The sequence below is a fragment of the Poecilia reticulata genome, chromosome 15 (assembly GCF_904066995.2).
Source record: "Poecilia reticulata chromosome 15, P_reticulata-male-v2, whole genome shotgun sequence".
Lineage (NCBI taxonomy): Eukaryota > Metazoa > Chordata > Actinopteri > Cyprinodontiformes > Poeciliidae > Poecilia > Poecilia reticulata.
Window position 1 is genome coordinate 25,031,332 of NC_088844.1, and position 26,418 is coordinate 25,057,749.

The window sequence follows — 26,418 nt, forward strand, 5'->3', positions numbered from 1 at the left end:
AAACAACAAGACCACAGATAAAATGTTTAAATTCAGCAAAACATTGCAGATAAATATTTCTATAAATCTACAGTACATGCTGCTTCAATTTTACACTCTTAAAGGGCCAGTATCATGTATTTTCCAGGCATTTATAGCACAATCAGGTAACTATGCTAACTTAAGATATTATACAAATGCTATCTACGGCTCTGGAAAAAAAAGACACCTCTTAAAATGATCCGTTTTACTCTTTCGGTTTATGTTTGAGTAAAATGAACATTGTTCTTTTATTCTATGAACTACTGACATGTCTCCAAAACTCCAACCTAAAATGTAGTATTTATCAGCATCTACCTAAAAAGTGACTTTTAGGAATATTTAGAGGATTGTTTTAAGCAAATAATTCCTTAATATTGATGAAAAAGTACTAATTATTTCACTTTTAACAGGATATTTTTCCCACGTTAGAAGTTAAATGATCTGCCAATGAAACACAAACTTTTTCATAAATATTAAGGAATTATTTACTTAAAACAATCCTCTATATATTTCTGAGAAGTTCCTTTTAAGTTAGTTTGCTTTATTTCAAGTGTACGATGATATTTGCACGAAAAGCTGGACCAAAAATACTTAGTAAGATTTTTTGTGTTTTTGCAGTGAATGCAAAACAAAAAAATTCCCCAAACTATAACGTGTAATTGATTGTAAATGGCCTCTTAACTCCCCTCCTAGATTGATGTGTAGCAGCAGTTGCTTCTCCAAGATTGTTGCCGTTATTTTCCCAACATGAACTGCCAAAACAAACGGTGTTAATCGATCGGGATCGGTTAATTTAGTGTCTTCTTAGTTTAATCTTCCAGAGTGTACTTTCTTCTTCAACTTTGTGTCGACTCTGCTTTCCATACTTTGAGAGATCGTAATTTTTTCCTTATCTCAGCACATTCAGGCAGAGTTTCATGAATATTTATTAGCTGAATTTAACTTTTTCTGCTTCAGCGCTGATCCCAGGTGAGCTCAGGTAATAACGGATACACGGCGCCGTTTTGCTGCATAAAACCTGGGATATAAGTAAGGAAGCAGAGAAAAGATTGAAAAACAACGAAGAAAGAAACGGATGAGCAAAAAAGAAAAGAGGAGAGGCCTTGTCACAGCTAAGTGAGATGGATTACATTAATTAGGTTGCTGCAAATAGAGGCAGACATGAACTCAAACATGCACTGATTTAAAAATAAATAAATAAAATGATGCAGCTGAAAGTAGCCAAGGTGAGTTTGAGGAAACCTGAGTTATGGGACGGGGAATGGAGGAGGATTCATGAGTAACACCAGCAGAGACAGGTTGATAAACAGCTGCTCCTGCAACACACTCCCCGCTGAATAAACGCTCTGAAATCAGCGTTGCAAACATCCAAGAGTGTGTTGGCCTCCGCTGGTTAGCAGGCAGCGCCGTGCCGCTTCGTCTGGCCGTCCAATGACAGGAGGGAGGAGATAAAATGTAGAGCAAAAGGACAGGGGGAGGAACAGCAGAGAGAAATGTGGAGACAAACGATAAGTAAGAGAGAGTGATGAAGAGGAGGAAGACAAAAGGAAAGAAGAGTGAGAAGGAAGGGATGGTCCACGCTGCATCACAGAGGTGAGTCAGGTGTTCAGAGGAAAGATGGAGCATCTATTAATAGCAGCAACACATTAGCATGAATCCTGCTTGGAGGAGCAGAGAGATCCTCACCTGAACCGCTTATATCAAGAGAAGAAGAACAGGAGTGTTCGCAGAGATAATGGATATATTTAACAGCGCTGAGTGTAATTTCTGTTTCCCTTTCACACCCAGGTGAGAGACGGAGCAGAGGCTCATCGCTGCATCGCAATCTGAGTGAGAGGAAACGGCGTCCAGGTGAATTCAAGGTATTTCTGACAGAGCAGGTGATTCAAATTCAAAAATACTTTATTGATCCCACAGGGAAATTAAATGTTGTTGTAGCTCAATAATTCAGATTCTTCAAAGAGTTAGTGTAGACAAAATGATCTCCTGTAGCAGTCTGCATTCCAACAAACCTGAAGAAGCCTCTGACTGAAGATGCTCTGATTGGTCAAGACAGTTTCATGAAGATGATGGTGTTGATTTTATGAAGAATCGTTCTTTGGATAATCATCTCATGAACATGAACGAGTGGTAGTTTCTTTTTCTTAAAATGTTTTTAAGTCAAAAATCAACCATATATGATGTAATTGAAATAATGTAAAAAGTTTATTTTGTTGAAATTCAAAGAAAAAGGCAGCAGATCCATCAAATCCACAAACAGTGACTGAGTAAATTAAAGAAAATAATTAAAAATGCCTGATTGAATTACATTCATGACTAAAAGCAAATTTTACCAATCATTGTTGGTTTGGTTTCTAGCGAAAATATTTTTATACACTTGAAATTAGACAAAAATAACTGAATAGTAACTTTTCAGCAGGACAAAGGAGCTTGTTTTCATAAATGTTAATGAAAAAGACATTAGTTTGACTTATAGATGATCTAAAAAGACATTATAAACATAAATGGAACCACCTTTTTGTTACTAAACACAAAATGTGCTTAAATATTTTATCAATCAAATAAATGCAGTTTTTATCAGTTTACTGCTAAATTATATCAATCAGTCCCTCCAGTTTCTTGAGAATTATTGTGGAAATTCACAGAAAATTAACAAATCCCTGCACTTTTTTGCGCTAATAATTGGAAAGTTTATCATTTATTTAAGATTATTCTCAAATGTCAAAAACTTTACTTGTACTAAACAGCTGCCTCAGCCTTAATTGATGTCTGATTATAGTCCAGGATCCATTCAGCGAGTAATAAAAAGTCACATTTAACGTCATTAATAAGCACAAATATTTCAAAATTAATGCCACAAACACTTTGATTTTTATTGCAAAAAAATCACAAAAAGAATCATGAAATCATGGAGGGACTTAAAAGATGTTCAATAATATATAATATTAAGAATTAATTGATATTTTAGCAGTTTCTGAACAGGTTTTATCAATACATTCTGGCACCACCAGCCCTTTAAGAGCTTTCATGACCTTGATTTGACCCATAACAAAAATGAGTTTGACACCCCTGAATCAGTGTGAGCACCAATTACATCCAGACCGGACGACTCCAAAGCTGCTCACAACTAAACATCTGATTGCCAGACACTCCAGGAACTTTAGATCTTTTTTCAGAGAAAGAGCAGCAGAGCAATCAGACGATTTCTCGCCAAAGCCAACCAGGTGGCCGACGATGTAAGATGCTCTCACTTCTCTAAGCGACACTCGCAGCGCCACTCATCATCTCCGACTCTTCCAGAGAAGCGAACAGCATCATGCACTCCATCCACATAGTGTGTGATGCCTTGCAGGGCTCCTAGCAGCACAATGTGTAATAGAAAGCCTCTCCAACAAGGCTCCATTCTTCTCACCCTGTGTTTGTGCTGATGGCTGCAGCCGGTGAACTGAATTACTGCTCTGACAGCCTTTTCCTCACTGTCGCTATTCATAGACCTCTACAGCCAAACACACACACACACACCTTTCTTTCTTTCTTTCTCTCCACGTTTTCCCATCATGGCTTGAAAATACCCATACACTCCCCTCTGACAGGCCATCTGTGGCTTTAAAGCCACGCCACGTTCTGTGTAGATGTGTGCGCGCCGCAGATTTTGTGCTAATTTACTAAAAACAAAAGCAAAGCTTGCCTTGGAGAAGCTGAATTATGGCGTGCCAAAGAGGAACAGCAGGAAACAGAGACCAAAATAAATCAAAACAAGGGGAAAAGGATCAGGGACTCCAAGAAAGAGGAGAAAAAAAAAATCAAGAAGCCGCTGATCACCACCAGTTCTCTGTTCTCTCTGCGGCTTTTACATCTATACATCATTCTTGTTGGGACTGAACATTAATGAGCAGGGCTTTAGACTGCAGCCAGAGCTGCCTGACAAGTTACCACTACTGACCCTTTGCACGTGACGTCACGCTCTCCAGGACTCCGCCCACTTCGCCATGACAGACGCCAAAACAACCAATAATAAAACCAATACGCTCCTTTAAAGCTAGCCTAAAAACAGACATCCGTTTGTCTTTCTGTATCTGTTGGATGTGTTAAATTGTGATTCAGTTGTAGTTTCAATAACCTAGAAATGTGCTGTACTTTAAAACCAATTACAAATACGCATAGAAATGACAAAAGTGCTAAACGTTGACATGTTCAAATGCAATTTATCATAAATAAATCCTCTACTATATCGTTCATTACTTGTTTTGTTCTCAGTTCATCATTTTATTACAAAATGTCTTCAACTTGTGTTCTTTATGGGTGAAATTTCTAGTGAAAGTAAAATAAAAAGTTTAAATCAATCATTAACATGAATGTTTGTTTAAATGAAAAGCTTTTTTATTTTTAAACTTGGTCGTAGCAAACAAACAAGTGGTAGCTTTTTTCTTAAGATGTTTTACTTTTTAAGTAAAACAAGTTAAAAAAAATCAACCATAAAGTGAATCTTTTTTTTTTTAAATATATATTTTAATGTAAAATGTTTTTGTGTGGAAATTTAAACAAAAAGGCAGGAGGTAGGAGAAGACAAACAGTGATGGAGTAAACAAAACATAAACAACTTATAATATAATCATTTCACAATAAAATAATACTAAATACGTCATTAAAATGCCTGAATGAACGACATTTATGACAACACACAAAATTTTCCTTCGTAATTTTGGTCAAGTTTCTTGTGAAAATATTTTAATAAATTTGAAATAAGACAAAACTTACTAGTAACTTTTCAGCAAGATATAGTAGCTTGTGTTCAGTAAATAATCCTTTAATATTAGTGAAAAAAATAAGACACTTTCCTCCTGTTATAAGTGAAACTAGTACTTTTTTATTAATATTAAGGAATGATTTACTTTAAAAAAGCTTCTATATCTTAATGAAAAGTCACTTGTAAGTTAGTTTTGTCTTATTTCAAGTGTACTAAGATATTTGCACTACAAACTAGCCCAACAATAACTGGTAAGATTTGTATTTTTGCAGTGATGAGGATAAACTTTACGTTAGAAGCCATTAAACACGTCAACAAGCAGCTGAAAATAAAAATTTCCTCTAAATGTTTTGGTTGCTTCTGTTCAACATGTTTGTGAGTTTGTTTGTTTGCAGAAGAGAGAGAGAGAGAGAGAGAGAGAGAGAGAGAGAGGAGGAGGAACGCTGGGGATAACACAAATCTGTCCACGTCTCCAAAGCTGTAATCACATTTTTTATAATTGACATGCACGCAGACGGAGAGGCGTTCCTCAGCGCCTGTTAATAGCTGCTGGAATCAGAGCGCTGCCAGCTACACGTTCCTTTAAATCCCCAGCTAATCAAACTGTATTGTTGTGATTAGCTGGGTGTGTGAAATGCTGCAGGGAATTATCCAGCTGCTGAATCCAACACTCAGCCCCCCTGCGTGCAGGTTTGTGTGTTCAAGGTGTAGAAACAGAACATGATTTCAAAGTCAACAAAGAATTAAGACGGCAATAAGTCACCGGTTCAATCACTTCTTCCGTCTGAGCAGAACCTATTAGTTTGTAAAAGTCATGGGTTGCTTACCAACAAACAGGGAACGCTAACCTTCACGCCAAGGCGGAAGCAATTACTGGCCCCCCACTCTGCCAGGCAACTTTGAGGTTTAAATGTTGCAGGAAATGTCAGTAAAGTGGAGAAGAAGAAGAAAGAGGAGGGAATTGATCTGTTTTAATAGAGAAGATGAATCGACAGTCTGATCTCTGTTTGTCTGGCAATGTTTGATGTTGTGAAAAAGGAACAAAATGTCATTTTGTGACTTTAGGTTATTATAGGTAAGTGTGTTCTTGTGTTAGAAATCTTTACCTGAAAGAAAAACCATTCATGTGTTGGGTTTCAGCAAAAATACAAAATGTTACCAAGGAATTTTGGTCTAGTTTGTTGTGAGAATACATTGAAAAAAAAAACAAAATTAACTTATAAGCAGCTTTTCAGCAAGACATGAGAGTTTGTTTTAAGTAATTAATTCCTAAATACTGATTTTAAAAATTAATAATCCCACTGGCAGATTATTTCTGGACAATAATTTGATCATGCCAGCTATTTTTTAGTTACACTTTACTTATTGTGCTTCCTTCAATTTTTATTTGCTATTGTGAGAACGTATTATTTGCATATTCAAAATACAGAAATAAAATTTAAAAATATATAAAAAGTAAGTTATAACAAGATATATACCCATGTCATAAGTGAAATAATCTAATCTAATTGTCTAAATGTAAACAAATTCAGAACAATTTACACCTTTTTTGTTCTCAAATGCCAGCAATCTTATAAAAAATTCCCAAAACAACCCAAATCATTTTGTAATACTTTTATTGTTGCATAATTCATCCATTCAAAAATTTTGGACAGATGAATTTGACAAAAAAAAAAAATGGACAAAAAATGTTAAATTAAAACAGAAGTAAGCACTGAATCCTGATTGTCGTTTACAGTTACTCCACAGTTTTCAGCCCCTTTGATTAATATTGTACTTTAAGGTTTTATGATTGTTTTGTTTCCTTCGGAGGTTACAGAGCCCCCTAGTGGTTCAATGCTTCAACATTCCTTAATCCAATAATATATTTACTTCTGTCTTTCTGCTACAATATAAGGTTTTGTAAGCTTTTTTATCTTTTTCTTTTGGAAAAACATATGTGCAAAGAATACATCCAGACTATTTGGAGTATTTATGAGTTATTTTCAAAAGGTAATATTGACATCTGATGGGTTTTTTTGTTGATAAAAGGCCATTTTCTCATTTTCACCAAAAGATATCACACAAACAAAATTGAAGAACTGGTTCAACCACCAAATAGCTAACACAGGAATTTTAAATTGACATTTTTTGTTGTCAAAGTGACTGTAAACAAAATAAACCCTGATGTATTAACGCAGAAACAAAAAGAAGAAGGAGGTTGACCTCATGACCTACTAGATAAATGATAAATAAAACGTGTTTCTTTTGGTTTATCTCTGCACGCTTCCTTGAAGGACGCTGGTCAAATTAATTCAAAGAAAAGGATTTTATGACAGTTCGCTTTGATGTCGATCCTCAGAGAGTATGTGTCGCCACGTAGCAGAAACATGGCCACTTTGTGAATTCACTCCTCTGTTGTGTGTGTGTGTGTGTGTGTGTGTGTGTGCGTGCGTGCGTGCGTGTGGACTCCCTCAGTGGCAGCCTGTCTGAGGTGATAAGCAGCTGATGAAAGTCACCTGTGTGTGTGTGTGTGTGCGTGCGCCTTTGTTTGTAATACCTTGTGGGGACCATTTGCCTGATACATACGACGTTATGGGGACTCACTGCTCACTGGGACCGAAGCCTGGTCCCCACAAGGGGAAACGCTGTTTTTGGGTCAGGGGTTAGATTTAGGACTAAGGTGTGAATTGAGTATTGGTTAGTGTTAGGTATGTAATGCTTAAGGTTCAGGCTGTAGAAATAAATGAAAGTCAATGGAAAGTCCCCACAAAGATAGCTACGCAAACATCTCTGTGTGTGTGTTTGACTACCTGATCATGCTTTGTGTTGTTGGGGGGAAGCGGGTTGGACACCATCGGTCCGAACAGATCCAGCTCATTCCCGTCAGGACCCGTTTGATCAGAACCTTTTCCTTCTCCCTCTGGAGCGTCTGGAAGACAGGAAAACAGAATTTAAATCTGAGTTTCAGCTTTAAAATAAACAAAAACCCCTCAGAAGGTGGGATCCAAACACCTGGGCAAGCTGGAGAGAGAACTGATAAAAACTAATCTTCACTGAATCCCGACTGATTTAGTTTTAGACTTTGTGGAGAAGTAACTTCCCTCTTATTTTTGGATTTGTCGTAACTCTAAAGAAAATGTAGCTTTGGAAGCTAAAATGCTACTTGGTACCCTGGTGTCTGCAAAGCAGCCAATCCAGCAGTGGCTTTTGTTTTCTTCTGTGCTGATTGGCTGAACCCCTAATAGCAGAAATAATGAAGACTGTGAACGTTAGCTTCTGCCGTAGTGCTAAAACGGCTTCCTCTGTACGCATTAATCAATCAGATGGTTACAAAGAGTCAGGCTTTTTTCACCTGAAGGACATTTCCAAGAATAGAGGACTAAAGTCTCAGCAACATCTAGAGCAGTGGTTCTTAACCTGGGTTTGATCGAACCCCAGGGGTTCGGTGAGTCGGTCTCAGGGGTTCGGCGGAGCCTCTACCGCGGAGGTAAAGACACACTTGTGTAAAGTTGTGATGATGCGCCCCGCTTTGCCATCACTTGCTGCAGAGGATCACGTTACATTGCTTAGCCAATCAGAGCTGCGGAGGAGCAACGATTGAAGGAGCTCCACTCTCAGCATGGATTTGAACTTGTGTCTTTAATTACTTCAGCAAAGCTCACAGTTTTTACCAAATTCTGTAGTTTTCGGTGTACTTCTAAATCTGCTCCTTAGTCGCATCTTTACGGGGTTGGTACTGCCTCTAGTGGCGTGGGGGTGGTAACACAACTAATACAATTACATTACTAAATCAGAATACCACAAAGTCTTTATTATTTATTATTAATTTTTCATTCTCTTAAGAATGTAGAGCTAATTATCTAAACAAGACCTTAAGGTGGTTCCAGTTTCTCTCGATGGCCAACCTGTTGAAACTGTGGCAAATGTTAAATACCTTGGGTTGTTCCTGGACAGTCAGTTCAACTTTGCTGAAAACACTGACTATATTTTGAAGAACTGTTCTGAGAGACTCTACCTTTTAGGAAGACTTTGTGATCATGGGGTGACCTAACTATGTCTTGAATTTGGGGGGGGAAAAAAATCATATTTTATTTATCACTACAGAAGGGTTCATTGAGTGTGCATGTGAAACTGGTGGGTTCGGTACCTCAAAAAAGGTTAAGAACCACTGATCTAGAGTAACTCATCCATGCGCTTATCTTTAGTCGCATTGATTACAGCAACAGTGTCTTTACAGGTCTGCGTAAAAAAATCTATCGTATCCAGAACGCTGCAGCTGGAGTTCTGACTAAAACCAGGAAGATACAACACATCTGACCAGTTTTAAAGTCTTACACTGAGAGAATAGACTTCAAAATATTGTTAGTTTATAAATCACTGAATGGCTCAGCACTACAACACATTAAAGACCTACTGTTGTCATAGCAACCTTCCAGACCTCTCAGGTCTTCTGGTTCTGCTCTGCATTCACATAATTAGAACCAAACATGGAGAAGCACCATTCAGCTTCTATGCACCACAAATCTGGAACAAACATCCAGAAAGCTGCAAAACAACTGAAACACTGAGTTCCCTTAAATCAAGTCTAAAATCTCCTGTTTAGAGGCTCATTGAGCTAGTATTGGTCCATAAAAAGAAAATGTTAATATTATATGATTAAGAGGTCATGACGAACCCTAATGTAAGCATAAAAAACAAAAATTGACTCTAAATCAATCACAAAGCATTAAAATAAATCAGAACACAACCTGCTGGATTTGTGTTCTCTATTTTTTAGCTATGACCCGATGCTGTGCTCAGTCTGCTATGACTCTGGTGGATGAGCTCACGTCACTCATGGAGGGAAGGGAGAAATGCCTCCACAGGTTTTCTTAAAATCTGTCCGGTTCTTTTCCTCAAGGTGTTAGCCTCTGCTCTAACTGGGTCTGGATCCTCTCTGCCTTGCAGCTCATTGGCTGCTTCAATCATGTGGTCACCTGGGGGACACCTTTCAGGTAAGAAAACAGAAAAGAGAGAGAGATGGCGGTGTTGTTTCAGGCAGACCTCTTTGTACGTGGGAGTTTTTGATGAAGCTGATTGCTTGCAGGAACTTCCTGAAGGGCAGGAGTTGTCTTTGCCCAGGGGGCTGCAGGAGCAAGCCTTTGCCTCAAGCAGAGAAGTGGGGGAAAGGTTGGTGGAGGTTTGAGAAACATCCTCTTTTTACCACGCATGGTGATTTTTACGCTTTGAATGCACAACATCTCCTTTCTACATGTTCATTTCTTTAAATAACAATGGTCAGAAACATAAAATAAACCAAAGCACGCCGTTTCCACAGACCTGTCGCTATAAATCAGTTAATCACATGATAAATCAAAACAACCTCCATAATTTTCCAGTTAAATGATTTAACATTTTTCTCTTTTTATCACAAACTAGATGATAAAACTCTTCAGTTTGGTGTTTTAGTTTTAACCAACCATTTTTGAAGCACAATTTAAGAGTTGGGGAGTTAACTAGTTACATTTACTTAGGGAAATATTTTGATAAAATTTACTTTTTCCCCCACATATTTATATTTTCTGTTATGCAGACATACAAAAAAACCATGACAAAATAGATAAAAATTAAGAAACATACATTGCAATTTTATTTATTTTGTATATTTTAAATGTCTCCCAGTTCTAGTTTTAAAGGTTCATCATAATTCAAAGTGTATTGATCTAAACTTTAAATTATGAAAATTTGTTATTGTGACAGTAGTGTTTCTTATGAAAATATATTAAAATGTCTTTTAGAGAAAATACAACTATTCTGAAAGCAAAAAGGGTTTAAAGTTCTCTATAATTAAGCTTTAGAAAATAACTTTTTGGCTTTAATGTGTTTTCCACCTTTAGCTTTTGTTCTGTGGGTGTTATGTACAATCACATTTGGTAGTAAATGAACACGGTGAGTTTTAAATCTTAACTTTTGACTTAAATAAAATATGCAAAAACATTCATGTTGGATTCCAAAATTTTTTGTTTTGTACCTTTGTTGATAATTTGGTAAAAAATAAAAAATAAAAAAAAGACAGCAAGAAGTTAAAAGCTTTGTTAATAAAGTCTACATTGAAGAGTTCAAATGAAAATGAGTGGATTTTTGAAAAGATAACAGCTCCGCCGCACATCTTCAACTTAAACAGACGTTTTAATATGCAGACTAAAAAAGGAGCGCTGCACTGATAATTTCACTTTTTTCATTAATTCATCCATTATCTGATGTTAGAGGGAGGGGGTTTAAGTTGTTAATGTCTCTCGCTGGAAATGGAAAGTCTTTTGGTTTATTTTATAAAACCCAAGTCATAAATGTCTGAAGAAAAGTCTTTATTATTTAATCTTGACCAACCAAAGTCACATATAGTGGATGCATATTCAAACACTTTCATAAAGCACTTCTTTAACTAAACAACCCATGTTTTGCATTGTATTTGGATTTTTATTTTTCAAATACAAAAAGATACATACAGAGTTGTTCAAAGTGCGGTTCGGGGGCCATTTGTGGCTCCTGAACTGATGTTGTGTGGCAATTCATCAAGGATAAAAAATAGTCCTGCCAGCTCAGGTGGTTGTTGCATCTAGAATTTATTATTTTTTTAATTAATAAAAATAGTTACTTACAATGAAAAATGTTTGCCACAACACAAAATATTAATAAAAAAAAAACACTTATTATGCATTCTTGTTAAATTTATAATTTGACATCCTGTGGGTTTTACTCAAAAGCAGACTCTGTTCTGTTTTAAATTAACTTATTAAATTTAGCTAAACACAGAAAGAAAGACTAGAATCTCTATTTCTAATTTTTTTTCCAACCAAGTCCAAAAGAATTTGCAACTAGATGCCTTTTGAAAAGCAAATATGCAAAGCTTTTTTTTTCATTTTTTTTCATAGATTTTTGCATGCTTTATATTTGCCTTTCCTCCAAAATAAACTAGACCATTGGTATTTGTGGTGCTAGTAAATATTTAAGATTTGAAAATACTTTAATCCTCTTCTAAAAACGCTTATAGCTACCTACTTTAATAGTTCAAATACCAAATATGCTTTGATATGCACAGTGGAAACCATATTTGCACTTCCACTACTAGCTCTTTGGGAAACAGCCAACCAGCAGCGAGAAAAATGAGAGACGCTTCTGGATTGGCTGGTTTGAAAACAGCAGCCAATGACATGTCAAGTACCAGATATGTCAGCTTTCCAAGATGCCTTTCCCATCAAATGTTTTAGATATTTCAGCAGATTTGTAATAATTTTTTTTTCTTTTTTAACTACATATTTTTGGGCCTCACATCCTTTTAACTTGGCGATTTGTTTGGACATCCATGCTGTACTGTGTTGTGGATGAGATGGATTGTTGATGAAATTTGCTAACAATCTGCCATATCGTACTGCCTCAGTTGTCCTCAGGAGTGCAGTAGTTTTCCCAACTCTATAAATGTTTAAGTCTGTTGATGCTTCTGGCATCTTCCAGCCTCCAAGACAAGCATCGGTTTCCTTGCACACAGGATCTATAAAGATTACTGAAGACATTTAGCTAGAGGAAACTGTCATATAAAGAAGTGGGTCAGGATGATAAGGGCTAAACTATCTGTGTTAATAAATATGTTTTTAAAAAGTTGATAAAGATCTTAAAGAGATATAGTTTTATGTGTGCTGAGACCAACATTTATGGAGCCCCATAGGGGATATGGGAAAATATTTTTCTTTTGCGTTCCCTCGCAATAAATTACCAAACACTCCCTGGTCTACTTTGTATCCAGTCACAAAAATGTCAATTTAAAATTTTAAATATATAAATATATACACATTTAAAGAGCCTCAATGAAAATGTGTTTATATATTCTTAATTTTATGTATTCAATGCATGTTTATATCAGTTTGTGTAAGGTTGAGATGGAACAGCACATGAAAAATCAGTTCATGCGGCATAATTGAATACTGAAAGTTTTCTGCTATCATATAAGGTTTTCTTAAGGTTTTTCCACGTATTAATATCTAGTTTATGAGATATCTGAAGTTCAAAATCATCTTCTTTAGGACAAAAATGCACCACAAACCTACATGTGCAAAATGCAAAAGCAACAAACCAGGCCAAACATGAGCTTCCCATCTCTTTTCACCCCTTTAAGATATAAACAGAAACTTTCCATAAGAAGGAAAGAAAGGAAAAAATACATCCAACCTATTTGGATTATTTCTGAGTTATTTTCACAAAAGTCATTTGACAGTTTTGATAGTCTCTTTTTTGTGTTGGCAGTCTGAATAGTTACTAAAAGGCCGTTTTCATGTGCAGCTTCATCTCAACGTTACACAAACTGACAAACTTGCAGTGAATAAATCAAATAAAAAAATATATAAACACCTTTTCACTGAGGCTCTTTAAATGTGTATATACTTACAATTTTAAATTGTATACAAAATAGACTAGGGAGTATTTGCTTATTGCGAGGGAACGCAAAAGAAAAAATTTCCCCATGTCCACTAGGGGGCTCTGTACTTTTACGAGGTAGCGCAAAAGAAGAAAAAAATCCTCCACGTCCCCTAGGGGGCACCGTAAAAATTAAACCAGCCATTTAAATTCACTCTTTTTCTACCAACACAAGCTACAACTAGAGCATGAAATGTAGTTATCAGATTCTGCCATGAAGGACGTCTGGAGTCAGGAAAGGAGGTAAATCTCCTCTGGTCACCAAAACTTCTGTGTGGTGGTAAAACTGGACAAATCATATTTTATGTTGGTTTATTAAAACTAAGAATCCTTTCTGCATTATTTTACTGCATGATGAGTTGGTTATGAAATGTGGTAAAAGTGAATGATTAGTGAAGTCTACTGCACTAAAAGAGCAGAAACATGAAAATAGAAAGCTGAAGCAAGCTCTGAAAAATATGCTTTGTTTAAAAGAAGGTTCTCTGGAGTCTATGGGGGGGATACCAGTGTGTTCTTCCTTTCCTGCCGACTGGTATTAAGAAGTCGAGACTGTGCCCAGGACACATTAATCACCCCGAGCTTCCAACAGAAGGCTGTGCTGCTGACAAAAAGCTGGCTGGGTGAGCAGATTTATGCTGAAGAAAGACAAATTATTATCCTTCTACTTGCATCCCCAGCAGCAGCAGAAATTCTCCAGGCTGGGTTTTGCTTTTGCAGCTTTCAACAGTTGAGTGAGGGTGAGCCTGAGCCGACTGTAGCATTAGATTCCTGTTGGGTAAAAGTGTTTCTCTCAATTATTGTTGCCTTCTTTTCTAAAGCTGCTGTCAAACTGTTGCTTATTATGCCATGATTGCTGGTGTGTTGGAGCGCTGGTATGGGTCTACCATAAATCTATCTTTACGTGAGGAAATTAGGTGCACTTAGTGGTGCATTAGGTCCCGTCACATCTTTACAGATAGAATATATTGCCAAAAGTATTCGCTCACCTGCCTTGACTCACATATGAGCTTACATGGCATCCCATCCCTGATCCATGGCCTGATTCATGGGGTTTGATAAGAAGTTGGTCCACTTTCTGCAGCTACAACAGCTTCAACTCTTCTGGGAATGCTGTCCACCAGAATTAGGAGTATTTATGGCAATTTTTGACCATTCTTCCAGAAGCGCTTTTTTGAAGTCATATACTGATGTTGGACGAGGAGGCCTGGCTCTCGGTCTTCACTCCAATTCATCCCAAAGGTGTTCCATCGGGTTTAGATCAGGACTCTGTGCAGTTCATCTACACTAGACTCTGCCATCCATGTCTTTCTGGACTTTAGCTTTGTGCTCTGGTGCACCGTCATGTTGGAAGAGGAAGGGGCCAGATCCAAACTGTTCCCACAAAGTTAGGAGCATGGAATTGTCCAAAATGTCTTGGTATGCTGAAGCATTCAGAGTTCCTTTAGCCCAGCTCCTGAAAAACAACCCCACACCATAATCTCTCCTCCACCAAACTTTACACTTGGCACATTGCAGTCAGACAATAACATTCTTCTGACAACCGCCAAACCCAGACTCGTCCATCCGATTTCCATCAGGGTTAAGTGATTCGTCACTTTGGCGTGTTGTACCCCACTGCATCCGGCGCTTTGCATTGCACTTGGTAATGTTTGGCTTGGATGCAGCTGCTCCATGAAGCTCTCTGCAGTCTGTTCTTGAGCTAATCTGAAGACCATATGAAGCTTGGAGGTCTGTAGTGATTGGCTCTGCAGAAAGTTGGCGACCTCATTGCTCTATGAACTTCAGCATCCGTTGACCCCGCTCCGTCAGTTTGCGTGGCCAAATTGTTGTCATCCTCAAACGCTTCCATTTTCTTATAATACAGCTGACAGTCGACTGAGCTCCAGAAATTGGCCCATTCTTTCACAAATGTTGGTGAAAACAGTCTGCATGCCTAGCTGCTTCATTCTACACACCGGTGGCCATGGAAGTGATTGGAAAACCTGATTCCAACAATTTGGAAGGGTGAGAAAATACTTTTGGTAATATAGAGCAAATATAAGGTGATGAAAGGTATATGGTGCGTTCATACCAAACGAGTTGGGAGCATCTCGTTTACATTCAAAGTCTATTAGGAGGCGCGTCAAGGGTCGTAGGCGTTTTGAGTTTCTAGCGTTTTGAGTTTCTAGCGTGGCACGATTTGAACCGTTTGGTTGAACCGTTTGGAGAATTTTGAGTGTTTGATGCATCGAGTGCGTCCAACACGTCAGACACTTCACACCAAAATGCACACGTGTCAAATTTGAAGCGTCAGACGGGTTTAGTGTGAACGCACCAAAAGAATTCACACTGCAAATACACCAAATTTTACCAAGTAAATTTGGTCCAGTTTCAAGAGAAAATATCTTAATATGCTTGAAATAAGACAAAATAACCTAAAAGTAACTGTAACAAGATACAAACTTATTTTGTATCTTGTTACAGTTGCTTGTTTTAAGCAAATAAACTACTAGCTTAGTTGGCAGATCAATTGACTTATAGCATGGGAAAGTGAAATAACACCTTGTTCAATCTATGCAACAAAAGATTTGTGGAAGTTTTAAAGTAGAAAAAGGGGTTTCAGTACGTTGGGATGCTTGTACTGCAGACTTATTGGCATGTTCGAAACATTTATGGCAGTCTAGCTTTGGCAACTTGTGTGGGAAGGTAAAGTGTTATTCGCTGAAAGCAGCATCTTCCTACACCACCGAGATGTAAGGCAGAAACACAATAGAGGAGCTGTTATAGACTCTGGAGACTGTTGTGTTTAAAAGGTCAGCAGTTTCCATCAGTTCTCACTGAAATATCCTGAAACATGTTAATTCTTCTTTACAGTAATCCCAGAACTCCTGACCTTTACAAAGAGAATATTAGGGGTCACACTGCTGCTGACTGTATTAATAGCAAAGAGTGATAATAAAGACTTTGATTGTATAAAAAGGAATAGTTTAACATAAATTCATCCATAGTAATTCAATCTAAACATTCAAGCGTGCTTATATTTAATGGCTTCATCAGGATGGTCATCGTCCAAAACAGAAACTGGAGGAGAACTGGAGTAAGAATGCTCCCTGGGGTAAATTTGGGCCCTGTTTTTACTCTCATGGCAGCACTGCTGCACCAACTGAAACACAAAGCAACCTGATCTGAGAGAGCGCAGGGTTTACTGAAAACAAAGGAGTAGCATTACCTGAGAGATGGAGCTACAGAGGGATTGATGAAGGAGATGCTGAAGGCACACTGCCGTGTATTTGACTTATTGATTATGTGTGAAATCTCATCCACCCAGTGTGGCTGGAAGAGGTGTAGTGTTGGTTATTTATAGCAATCTCTCTCCTCCATGCTGCGGTTGGGAATTTTTGATCAATGCCGTGTCCACGGGGCTCTGGCTCCTCTGCCAGCACCTCATCCGCTCAGCTCGCTCCGGCACAGTGCAGCTCCGTAAAGGAGAACAACTGCATATTAGAAATTCATGAAGAAGAAACCTTGAAGCAACCCGGCCTGTCTTGTCTGCGCCGCTGCCGTTTAGATTTAGGTCAACAAGCGCAGAGAACAATGCTACAGTAGTTAACCGGCGAACCCACATTCAGTGTCGTCAAAATGTCACAGGTTTGAATCTAGTTCGCGACATCCGTTTAATTTTGCGCCACAGCTATTCTGATGTCATGTTCATCAATAAAACTCAAATACCACAGAGACAATGACTTACAATGACTTTGTGACAGGTAGGCACAGTTAATGGGCATTTCATTTAATATAAATACGTATGACTTTCAAATAGAATACCCAGAACAACCGTAGAAATAACATGTAGAAAATGCTGAGTAATTATCTATAAATGTTAGCTCATATGTTGCAGAAATCTCAGGATCTAATGTTTAAAATCTCTATAGTTTATTTCTTTAAATGCAAAACCAAACCAAGAGTTCATACTATTACAGTTACTATTAGTAAAATGTATTAAAACTACTTCTACACCTTTTCCCCCCACAAAAAAGTTACTGAAGTAAATGTAACCACTACTACCAACCTCTGCAGACAGATAACAAAACTATCTTATTAGCTAGCTAACATTTTCTGAATCCAACAGCATTACTCCACTTACTCGGTTTGTTTAGAAAAAACTGCACAAAGATTTTTTCCTTTCATTGGTTTTGTGCCATGATTCTAATACCGACATGCAGCTCTGCACAACAACATGTCTGTCACTAACCCACTGGCGCTAGCATCTTAACGCATATGTTGCGTTGAAAAGTGGCTTGGAAAAATTGTTCTGGTTCGTCCGTAAAGCTACTCTTACATTAAGTATCACCTATAGAACAGCAACCTGCGCCGCAGTTCGCTCTGAACCAGCCACCAGGCAGCAGCTCCGGCAGAAGAAAGGCTGCCGCACGCCAGGCAATCGCGCCGGTTAATTTAAGCATGCTTACTGATCCCACAAAAACCGATAAAAACCCAGACACCATCATAACTCCATGAAATACCCCATATCACCCAGACCGAACTTGAAAATTGGACGTTATGCTGCCAACGCTTAGCTTTCGTCAACAACTAATAGGAGGAAGTGTGCAACGCAAATAATCACCCGGCCAGAACACGGTGCGCTAAATATTAAAACAAAACTTCCAGGCATACATTTTTCTTCAAGGAATTTTAATAATCGAGGTACTTGAATCATTCGAGGAATCGTTACAGCCCTACTTTTAACATTTAACACGAAAACAAGGTGGACAGCCCTACTACTGGGCTTTGCATGTTTTCTGTTGGAAACCCTGAATACCATTAAAATCGCAGCATGCAGGTGATAGAAAACCTTCTGTTCACACTTCAAACTGACAAGTGAAAATGGTCAAACAGTCCCGAAAAGTTGGTGCGTCACCATGAGGAAGTGTGTTTTAATTAACTCCTAGAGGACAAATCATTTTCATAACAGACAATAAGATTAATTTATCTCTTACTGCAGGAGCATAATCACGCTAATGCCTTTATACAGTGGGGGGGAGGAACTCTCACGTCGAGAGATAAAATTATTACACATCCACTGTTAATACTTTGCACTCATGTTTAGTCGTCTCCTTGAGCATCTCACAAGGTTGTAGAATAAAGAAAGGGGGATCTTTGACTGTTCTTTGGACACAAATGCAAGTCAAATATATATTGTCCTTGTAAATCAGATACAGTAGTCATGAATTGAGTTTTGTGACCTTGTAAAATAAAATGGCTGAGAATTTGTGCTTCTTAGACGTGTAGATAAGAATGTGTGTCTAAAAGAATCCAATATATATATATATATATATATATATATATATATATATATATTTTGTGAGTCTAAATCTGAATGCATAGTTGTAGTTAAATGTTGCCACTTTGAAAACAAAAATCTCTGAGAATGTCATTTCTGTATCTACAGATAGTTTAAGAGTCTATAAAAAGATTCATACTTGTTAAAAATAATATAGCATTATTTATTAAAAGTGCAGTATGTAACTTTTATAAAACATGTCATGACAGTTTGTTATGAGACAAATCTGTGAAAAGATCGATCTCCTACTCCCTGAGGAGAAACCACGCCCCCGTCCCTCTGCTGGAGAGCAAAAAGCTGCTGGCTAACGATGACTAGCATTGGCTTTAGCTGTTAAGCTGTCAATATAAAGTGCTAAATCATAAATGTACGCCTGACATATAAAAGAAAAAGGAAAGCAACGCTCTACTACGACTTATCAACACAACAACAAATAGATATTGTCGGTAAAACGTTTTAAGAACAAAAATAGTGAGGGAGAATTCAGTTATGCTGGCTTGACTTTGATAACCTTAACATGTAGATGTGCTGTGGAAATCATTCTTTCATTTCAGTTACAAAATAAAAAAAAAGGTGACCTACACGCCAACTCTGACATCATCAGTAGAGCAGGTGTTTAAATTAGCTAATCAAAAACTGCAGTGTTAGCTTAGCTAATAGCAGTGGTAGCTAATCAACTTCCAGTGTTAGCTTAACTAATAGCAGTGCAGTGATAGCTAATGTACCTTAGTGATCACTTATATTACTAATCTAAAAATAAACATGAAGAGTAAAAACATAAAACTGTAATAAGTTGAATGTTTATTGGTGTTGAATCCTGATATGTTAGCGACGTTGTTGTCAGTTGCTATGTCAACGAGTCTACGTGTAGTGTAGCTCACACAGAACTTGAAAAAGAGTGGTTTTGAGTTACTCTAACAATTTTTCCAAGTTATTTTCTCTTTCCTGTGGCGCATTAGACTAAATTAATAATTCCTACATCTCCAGGTTTCACTTAGCCAACAAAATAATCGTCTTTTTGTCCTCCATCATTGTGCGTATGTGCGAAATTTCCAGGTGTATACAATAACATGCAAGGGGTCCATAGCGATCAAGAAATGCACCGCTCCCAAAAAAAAACAACTAATCAGGGCCTAGAGGCGGGGCTTAGTGCTGTTATTCGCAGCTATGCTAACTAGCCTGAGCATTCAGAACAAGCTCTGCTATCACGAAGCAGCAGAGAGCAAAGGCGACAGGGAGAAGGTGATGAGTGGCACCACATGATACTGTGATTGACAAGTCTAAGACCCGCCTCCTGGATCTGAGTGGTTGTTCTAGGTCGCACTGGGACTATCTGTCTCATACCATAATGCCACGATATAGTGACACTTTAAACAAATTATGTAAAACATTTTTTTTTTATAAAAGTTACAATACTGCAGCTTTAAGGTGGATTTTTTCCATCTAGTGAGAAAATGAGATGAAGATAAGGTGAGGGGGTTGAAGTCAACCCGCCTCTGTTACCCTAAAGACAGAGGCGGAAGTCATGCATGGATCGGGTGACTTGGTACTGAAGACTGAAGGTGTGGTGCAGAATTTAATAGTCTAATTAAAACCCAGAAATCACATCCAATCAGAAGAATAAGAGAATATTTAAATTTGACAACAGGATCACTATCCACTGTTCGCTATTTTTGTTCTGAAGAGGAAAGACTTATGATTTTATCTGGATGCCAGCTTGTTTTCATCGAGTTCACTCTGAATTTATGAGAAAACTCACAGGTGGCTCGTCTTTTAGGGGTTCAGACAGAAATGTCTTTTGAAAGAGAATTTGAATTACAACCTAGAGGCTCTGATCAAGTTACAGTTAGAGCCAGAAATATTTGGACAGTGACACAATTTTCGCAAGTTGGGCTCTGCATGCCACCGCATTAGATTTGAAATGAAACCTCTACAACAGAATTCAAGTGCAGATTGTAACGTTTAATTTAAAGGGTTGAACAAAAATATCTGATAGAAAATGTAGGAATTGTATACATTTCTTTACAAACACTCCACATTTTAGGAGCTCAAAAGTAATTGGACAAATAAACATAACCCAAACAAAAAAAATTTTTTTTCAATATTTTGTTGCGAATCCTTTGGAGGCAATCACTGCCTTAAGTCTGGAACCCATGGACATCACCAAACGCTGGGTTTCCTCCTTTTTAATGCCTTGCCAGGCCTTTACAGCCGCAGCCTTCAGGTCTTGCTTGTTTGTGGGTCTTTCCGTCTGAAGTCTTGATTTGAGCAAGTGAAATGCATGCTCAATTGGGTTAAGATCTGGTGATTGACTTGGCCATTGCAGAATGTTCCACTTTTTTGCACTCATGAACTCCTGGGTAGCTTTGGCTGTATGCTTGGGGTCATTGTCCATCTGTACTGTGAAGCGCCGTCCGATCAACTTTGCAGCATTTGGCTGAATCTGGGCTGAAAGTATATCCCGGTACACTTCAGAATTCATCCGGCTACTCTTGTCTGCTGTTATGTCATCAATAAACACAAGTGACCCAGTGCCATTGAAAGCCATGCATGCCCATGCCATCACGTTGCCTCCACCATGTTTTACAGAGGATGTGGTGTGCCTTGGATCATGTGCCGTTCCCTTTCTTCTCCAAACTTTTTTCTTCCCATCATTCTGGTACAGGTTGATCTTTGTCTCATCTGTCCATAGAATACTTTTCCAGAACTGGTCTGGCTTCTTGAGGTGTTTTTCGGCAAATTTAACTCTGGCCTGTCTATTTTTGGAATTGATGAATGGTTTGCATCTAGATGTGAACCCTTTGTATTTACTTTCATGGAGTCTTCTCTTTACTGTTGACTTAGAGACAGATACACCTACTTCCCTGAGAGTGTTCTGGACTTCAGTTGATGTTGTGAACGGGTTCTTCTTCACCAAAGAAAGTATGCGGCGATCATCCACCACCGTTGTCTTCCGTGGACGCCCAGGTCTTTTTGAGTTCCCAAGCTCACCAGTGAATTCCTTTTTTCTCAGAATGTACCCGACTGTTGATTTTGCTACTCCAAGCATGTCTGCTATCTCTCTGATGGATTTTTTTCTTTTTTTCAGCCTCAGGATGTTCTGCTTCATCTCAATTGAGAGTTCCTTTGACCGCATGTTGTCTGGTCACAGCAACAGCTTCCAAATGCAAAACCACACACCTGGAATCAACCCCAGACCTTTAAACTACTTAATTGATTACAGGTTAACGAGGGAGACGCCTTCTGAGTTAATTGCAGCCCTTAGAGTCCATTGTTCAATTACTTTTGGTCCCTTGAAAAAGAGGAGGCTATGCATTACAGAGCTATAATTCCTAAACCCTTTCTCCGATTTGGATGTGGAAACTCTCATACTGCAGCTGGGAGCGTGCACTTTCAGCCCATATTATATATATAATTGTATTTCTGAACATGTTTTTGTAAACAGCTAAAATAACAAAACTTGTGTCACTGTCCAAATATTTCTGGCTCTAACTGTAAAAACATACAGTATGACTCAAGTAGCGCTTCAGTCATGTTTATTTAATGGGAAATGAAAGTAGTGTCCATTACTGTCGCACTGGTGATTTTATAAAAAATAGTTATATTTCTCAGTATGGATTTGTTTCCCTACCGAATAAATGGACTGAAATAGATTTTTTTTCCAGTGAAATTATGCTTAGATTTCTTTATTTTCAGGTTCTTTATATAACCTCACCAAGGGCATTGATAAATGTTGAGGGCACTTCTCTCTTGAGCTTCAGCAACCCTTTAAATTTTCTCCTGATCAACCACATCTTTTTGCATATTAACAGACCACAACATTCTTTCAAAGAACCATTTTACGAATGCAAAATGTGTTTTGGTCTGTGCAAACTACAGAAAATTTAAACATTTAACAAATCTGGACTCGGAGCTCTGCAGGAATTCATGTAAAAGGAAATAATTTGCAACCAGCGAGGAGGAGGATCAGCAAATTTCAGTCTTCCTGCGCCATGAGGAGAGGTCCAATTATGCGCAATATGTGAAAATACCAGAGTGTGAACAACATCACACCACGCCTGGCTGTGCAGGGATCACAGGAAATGCACTGAAATGCTTGTCAAGTCGGCTTGTAGCCGTTTGAAGATGCAACAGTAGAGTGTTTATTTGCTTTCCGTTGATGCAGCTGAGAGCTGCTCAATTAATGTTCTGACAGGAGTACTCACTCCTGGTCTTTCCTTATTCAGAGTTATTTATCATCCTCTTCTGTGTCTTTGCTTCCCATGAACCGTTTCACAGCTAAAACGTTTAATTGGCTCCATTTCTTGAAAACAAACGTGCAGCTTTTGACTTGCTAACAGACCTCCTCAAATAAACAACTAAAAGGTTTTATCAATTTGTTGGAATGTTTCAAAACTTTCTTTAATTTTGCCAGTTATTTAAATCTGCATAAAAGTTATTGTAGTACAGAAAAAAAACAAAAAACGGGTGGGCTTTTATTGATTTGTTCGCAATTTATTATGAAAAATGTCTTGATAAGAATTTTGATTTGTAATCACTATACATTTCAGTTAATGTTAAAAAATAAAAATTTCAGCACCCAAAAAATATCAGTAAATTAAAAAATGAATAATTAAATGAAGTTTAGTGATATAAATCACTTATTAATGTATATGGCGTCCCAAATAATCTTATATCAAACAGGAATATTTTTGACGCTATGAATAAAATTTCCCTTTGGGGTCAATAATTTGAATATGAAAGCTGTGCCATGCAGTTATCTAGAATGTTTTTTAGATAACTTACGATATCTTATCCTGGTCGCCTCTACTTTAAAGGTAAAATGTTGCGTCTTACCGAGGCCCAACAGGTCCACGGCCGGTTCTGTGCTTTTCTTGGGGCTGGATCTGCACTCCGACTGCAAACACACACAAAAAACAACAAAACACACAAATTAATACCATTTATTTTCACACATAAACTTTCATTGGATGATCATTAGGAACCTGATGATGTTTATGTCACACTACGGTGACCTTTCAAGTTAACTTTATTTTAAATACAGCACCAGATTATCACAAAAAATACATTTACAGCAATGGCAAACAAAATGTATTCATGTTCAAGAAATTAAAATATTCGTCTTCATGAGTCTAGTTTGTAAGAATTAAAGTATCTTTTGAAAATAAAAACTTTTAAGTAGATATTAAACATACTTTTCTTTAACTCCACATTTCCATTATAAAAAATTATAATTTTTTTTATTGGTCTGATGCAATATCGTAATTTTAAATGTCATGTTTTCATGTGCTGCTAAGCCTGGTGGTTGTTTGCTAAGGCAGTCATTCAGTGTTTTTGAGCTAAAAAATGTTTAATGCTGACAGGAAATTTGAAAATATCACTTGATAACTATGTGTTATTGGTAGATTGGAAGGTTAATATGTGAACACCAACTACAAAGTCTTAAAAATGCCAACACTAAAAAAATAAACTCAGTAAATAAGCAATGCTAAGCCTGGTGGGGGCATAAGTAAGGCCTGGTGGCCCGCCAGGCTTATGATACACTGGGGGAAACCCTGTGGAAATAAAGCTGAGATTTGTGACCAAAACTGTTTTGAATACCAAAAACAACGAGTTTTTTTACACACTTTACACTAAATGTTACTTTTAACTCCTGTTTACATTTATAAATGCCTCACATAAAAATAAACACCACACTGAACACTAGTGGGAGCCCAACTGGAAGACAAACTGCAAAAGAGAGTTAAGTTAGAACAACAAAAAAGACAGTGAAGAATGAAGAGAAACAGCAGAGTTTAGAGGGGTTAACACACGGTCCATGAGGGATCTACAATGTTGGTAACAAACCCAATTTCCCTCCGAACAAAAAGATCGATGGACTATATTAGCTTCAATGTCGTTTCCATCCAAGGCAATGAAAACAATTACCGTGTCCATGCCTAATCAAGGATGCTGGGGCTGCGGGTTGATGTGTGTTAGCGCTGCAGCAAAGCTTCGACAACAGCAGCACAAACTGCAGCAGGAAGGTCATTTGTGTTCAGCAGTAAATTTTTGTTTTGTGCTGCGGTCACAGAAACGGATAAAGCAATGCAGAAAATGTTACATTTGCAGAAAGAAAAGGAGGAAGAGCTTCAGCTGAGGAAGGGGATTTGTAAGAATAGACTTTAATTTAAAGTTCATGTAGACTGAAAAGTTTCAAGGTTACTTTGTATAATTATTCAGTGAACAGAAAAGCTTCAGCCGTCTTTGTTGAATTGCAAAATATGCGATTGTTGGAAGTGAATCCTTAGCCTTGACCAATGACTAATGTGAGAACCGCGCATAAACTGAATAGGATCTATATTCAGAAATATCTTGTAAGAAAAGCTGAATAAATCTGGTAATACTGCAGGCTGGGGAAAAAACCCCAGACTCCTTTACGGCTGTCGATTTAATTTACAGTTTACAAAAATTGACATTAGGCTGTCTTTCAGTGCTACAACCCACACAGACGCTATGAGAGGGAGAAAATTCATTAGAGAAAATCCTGAATGACATTGTGATGAAAAGCTCAAACCGTCCACAGTTTTTCAAAAAAGATGCTGACAGATGTAAGGCAATATTTAAAATCAGAGGAAAACTAACATCCTTCTGGTGTCTTTAATATTTAAGAGAGGACGCAGCGTTTAGGGTTCAATTATGATAACTTCCTACCTTTGGCAGGTTGGTGGAATGAAGCACAAACGTTTGTAAATAATTTAAAAATAAATGATTTAAAAAAATAAAAGATTTGTTGAATGAGTGCAGAATATGAAATTTTTAAAAAAATAAAATAGGAACATAATCAAAACAATACAATTGGAAATAAAATGGAAAGTTAAATGGTTGGAAAATGATTATTACTTTATATCATTCTGTATTTTTAAATACACTAGGAAAGTTCCTTTTTCTTTTGTAGATGTGATATTTGCCACAATACTCACTTTATGACGCCATTTATTTAGATATATTTTTATTGTTGATTTTGGCAGGATCAGTCCTCCATACATTTCCTCTTTGGATTGCATCTGCGTATTTTCAAGAGCTTTAAATATTAGATTTCTTTCTGAATCTGCCTCATGTTTCCTCTTCACCACAATTGAATGAGAAACATTAGCTACTACACATGGCTAATATTCTGTAGCATTAGCATTAGCATTGGTACAGTAACGCAAAATCTTACAGATTGAGCTCCAGCGCTGTTTATTCTTGTTTCGTTTTCTTTTGGAGTTTTTTGGCAGCAGGATTTATCCAACATAAAGTTTTAATGAGCAGCTCATGTTCTTATTACCGTACAGTAAAAAGCACTAAATCTGATTGGATTTGCTAGCAAGAGATAATGGCGCAGCTTTAAAGAGAAAAGGAGAGATCGCGTCAAGTCTTTAGCAGTTCTTCATTTTCACAGCTCAAATGTAAATGTTCACTTTATTACACAATTCCCACATTGTAAGAACTAGATTTGTGGAAATCGATTATCATAATATAATGGATTTAATGGATTTTAGGTGTTCTCTCTTTCCCAGCTTCAGTTTACTCAACCTGTTGCTTCGCTGTGCAGAATTCATAAAAGCTTAATGTCAAGCCTCTGCCAGCTTGTTCTCTGTGCTGTTTTGCTGATGAGATGTCAGCCAGTTTTGTTCACCTGATAAATTTTGCATGCAAAAGCTAAATGCCAAATTCACAACCTTCTTTTAAATCTCATCTAGCTCTTTTCATAAAATCATCAGTTCTTGCCTTTGTGTTCATCAGATGTGGTAGCTGCCAGGGGGATTTGGGCTTTTTGGATCCAGTTTATATCTTTGATTATTTTTGTAACATTGGTTTCTCATTATTAATGTTAAATGACAGCAAAACAACTACAAAAATAACCATTTAAAACTCT

General features: G+C 37.5%; 1 protein-coding gene and 1 long non-coding RNA gene across 2 annotated transcripts in view; one reads left to right on the forward strand and one right to left on the reverse strand.

Moving 5' to 3' along the window:
* LOC145555165 (uncharacterized) lies at positions 1-9,920 on the forward strand. The gene is made up of 3 exons (XR_014091262.1): positions 1-1,901; positions 9,651-9,744; positions 9,837-9,920. It is a non-coding gene; the product is annotated as an uncharacterized LOC145555165 (long non-coding RNA).
* LOC103477312 (stromal membrane-associated protein 1) overlaps positions 1-26,418 on the reverse strand; it is an 80,714-nt gene that overhangs the window by 7,683 nt on the left and 46,613 nt on the right. Inside the window, exons 7-8 of the mRNA XM_008430360.3 lie at positions 23,355-23,415; positions 7,561-7,679 (exon numbers count right to left, since the gene is read on the reverse strand). Of these exons, the coding sequence (XP_008428582.1) occupies positions 7,561-7,679; positions 23,355-23,415 (180 nt within the window). The remainder of the gene's footprint in view (positions 1-7,560; positions 7,680-23,354; positions 23,416-26,418) is intronic.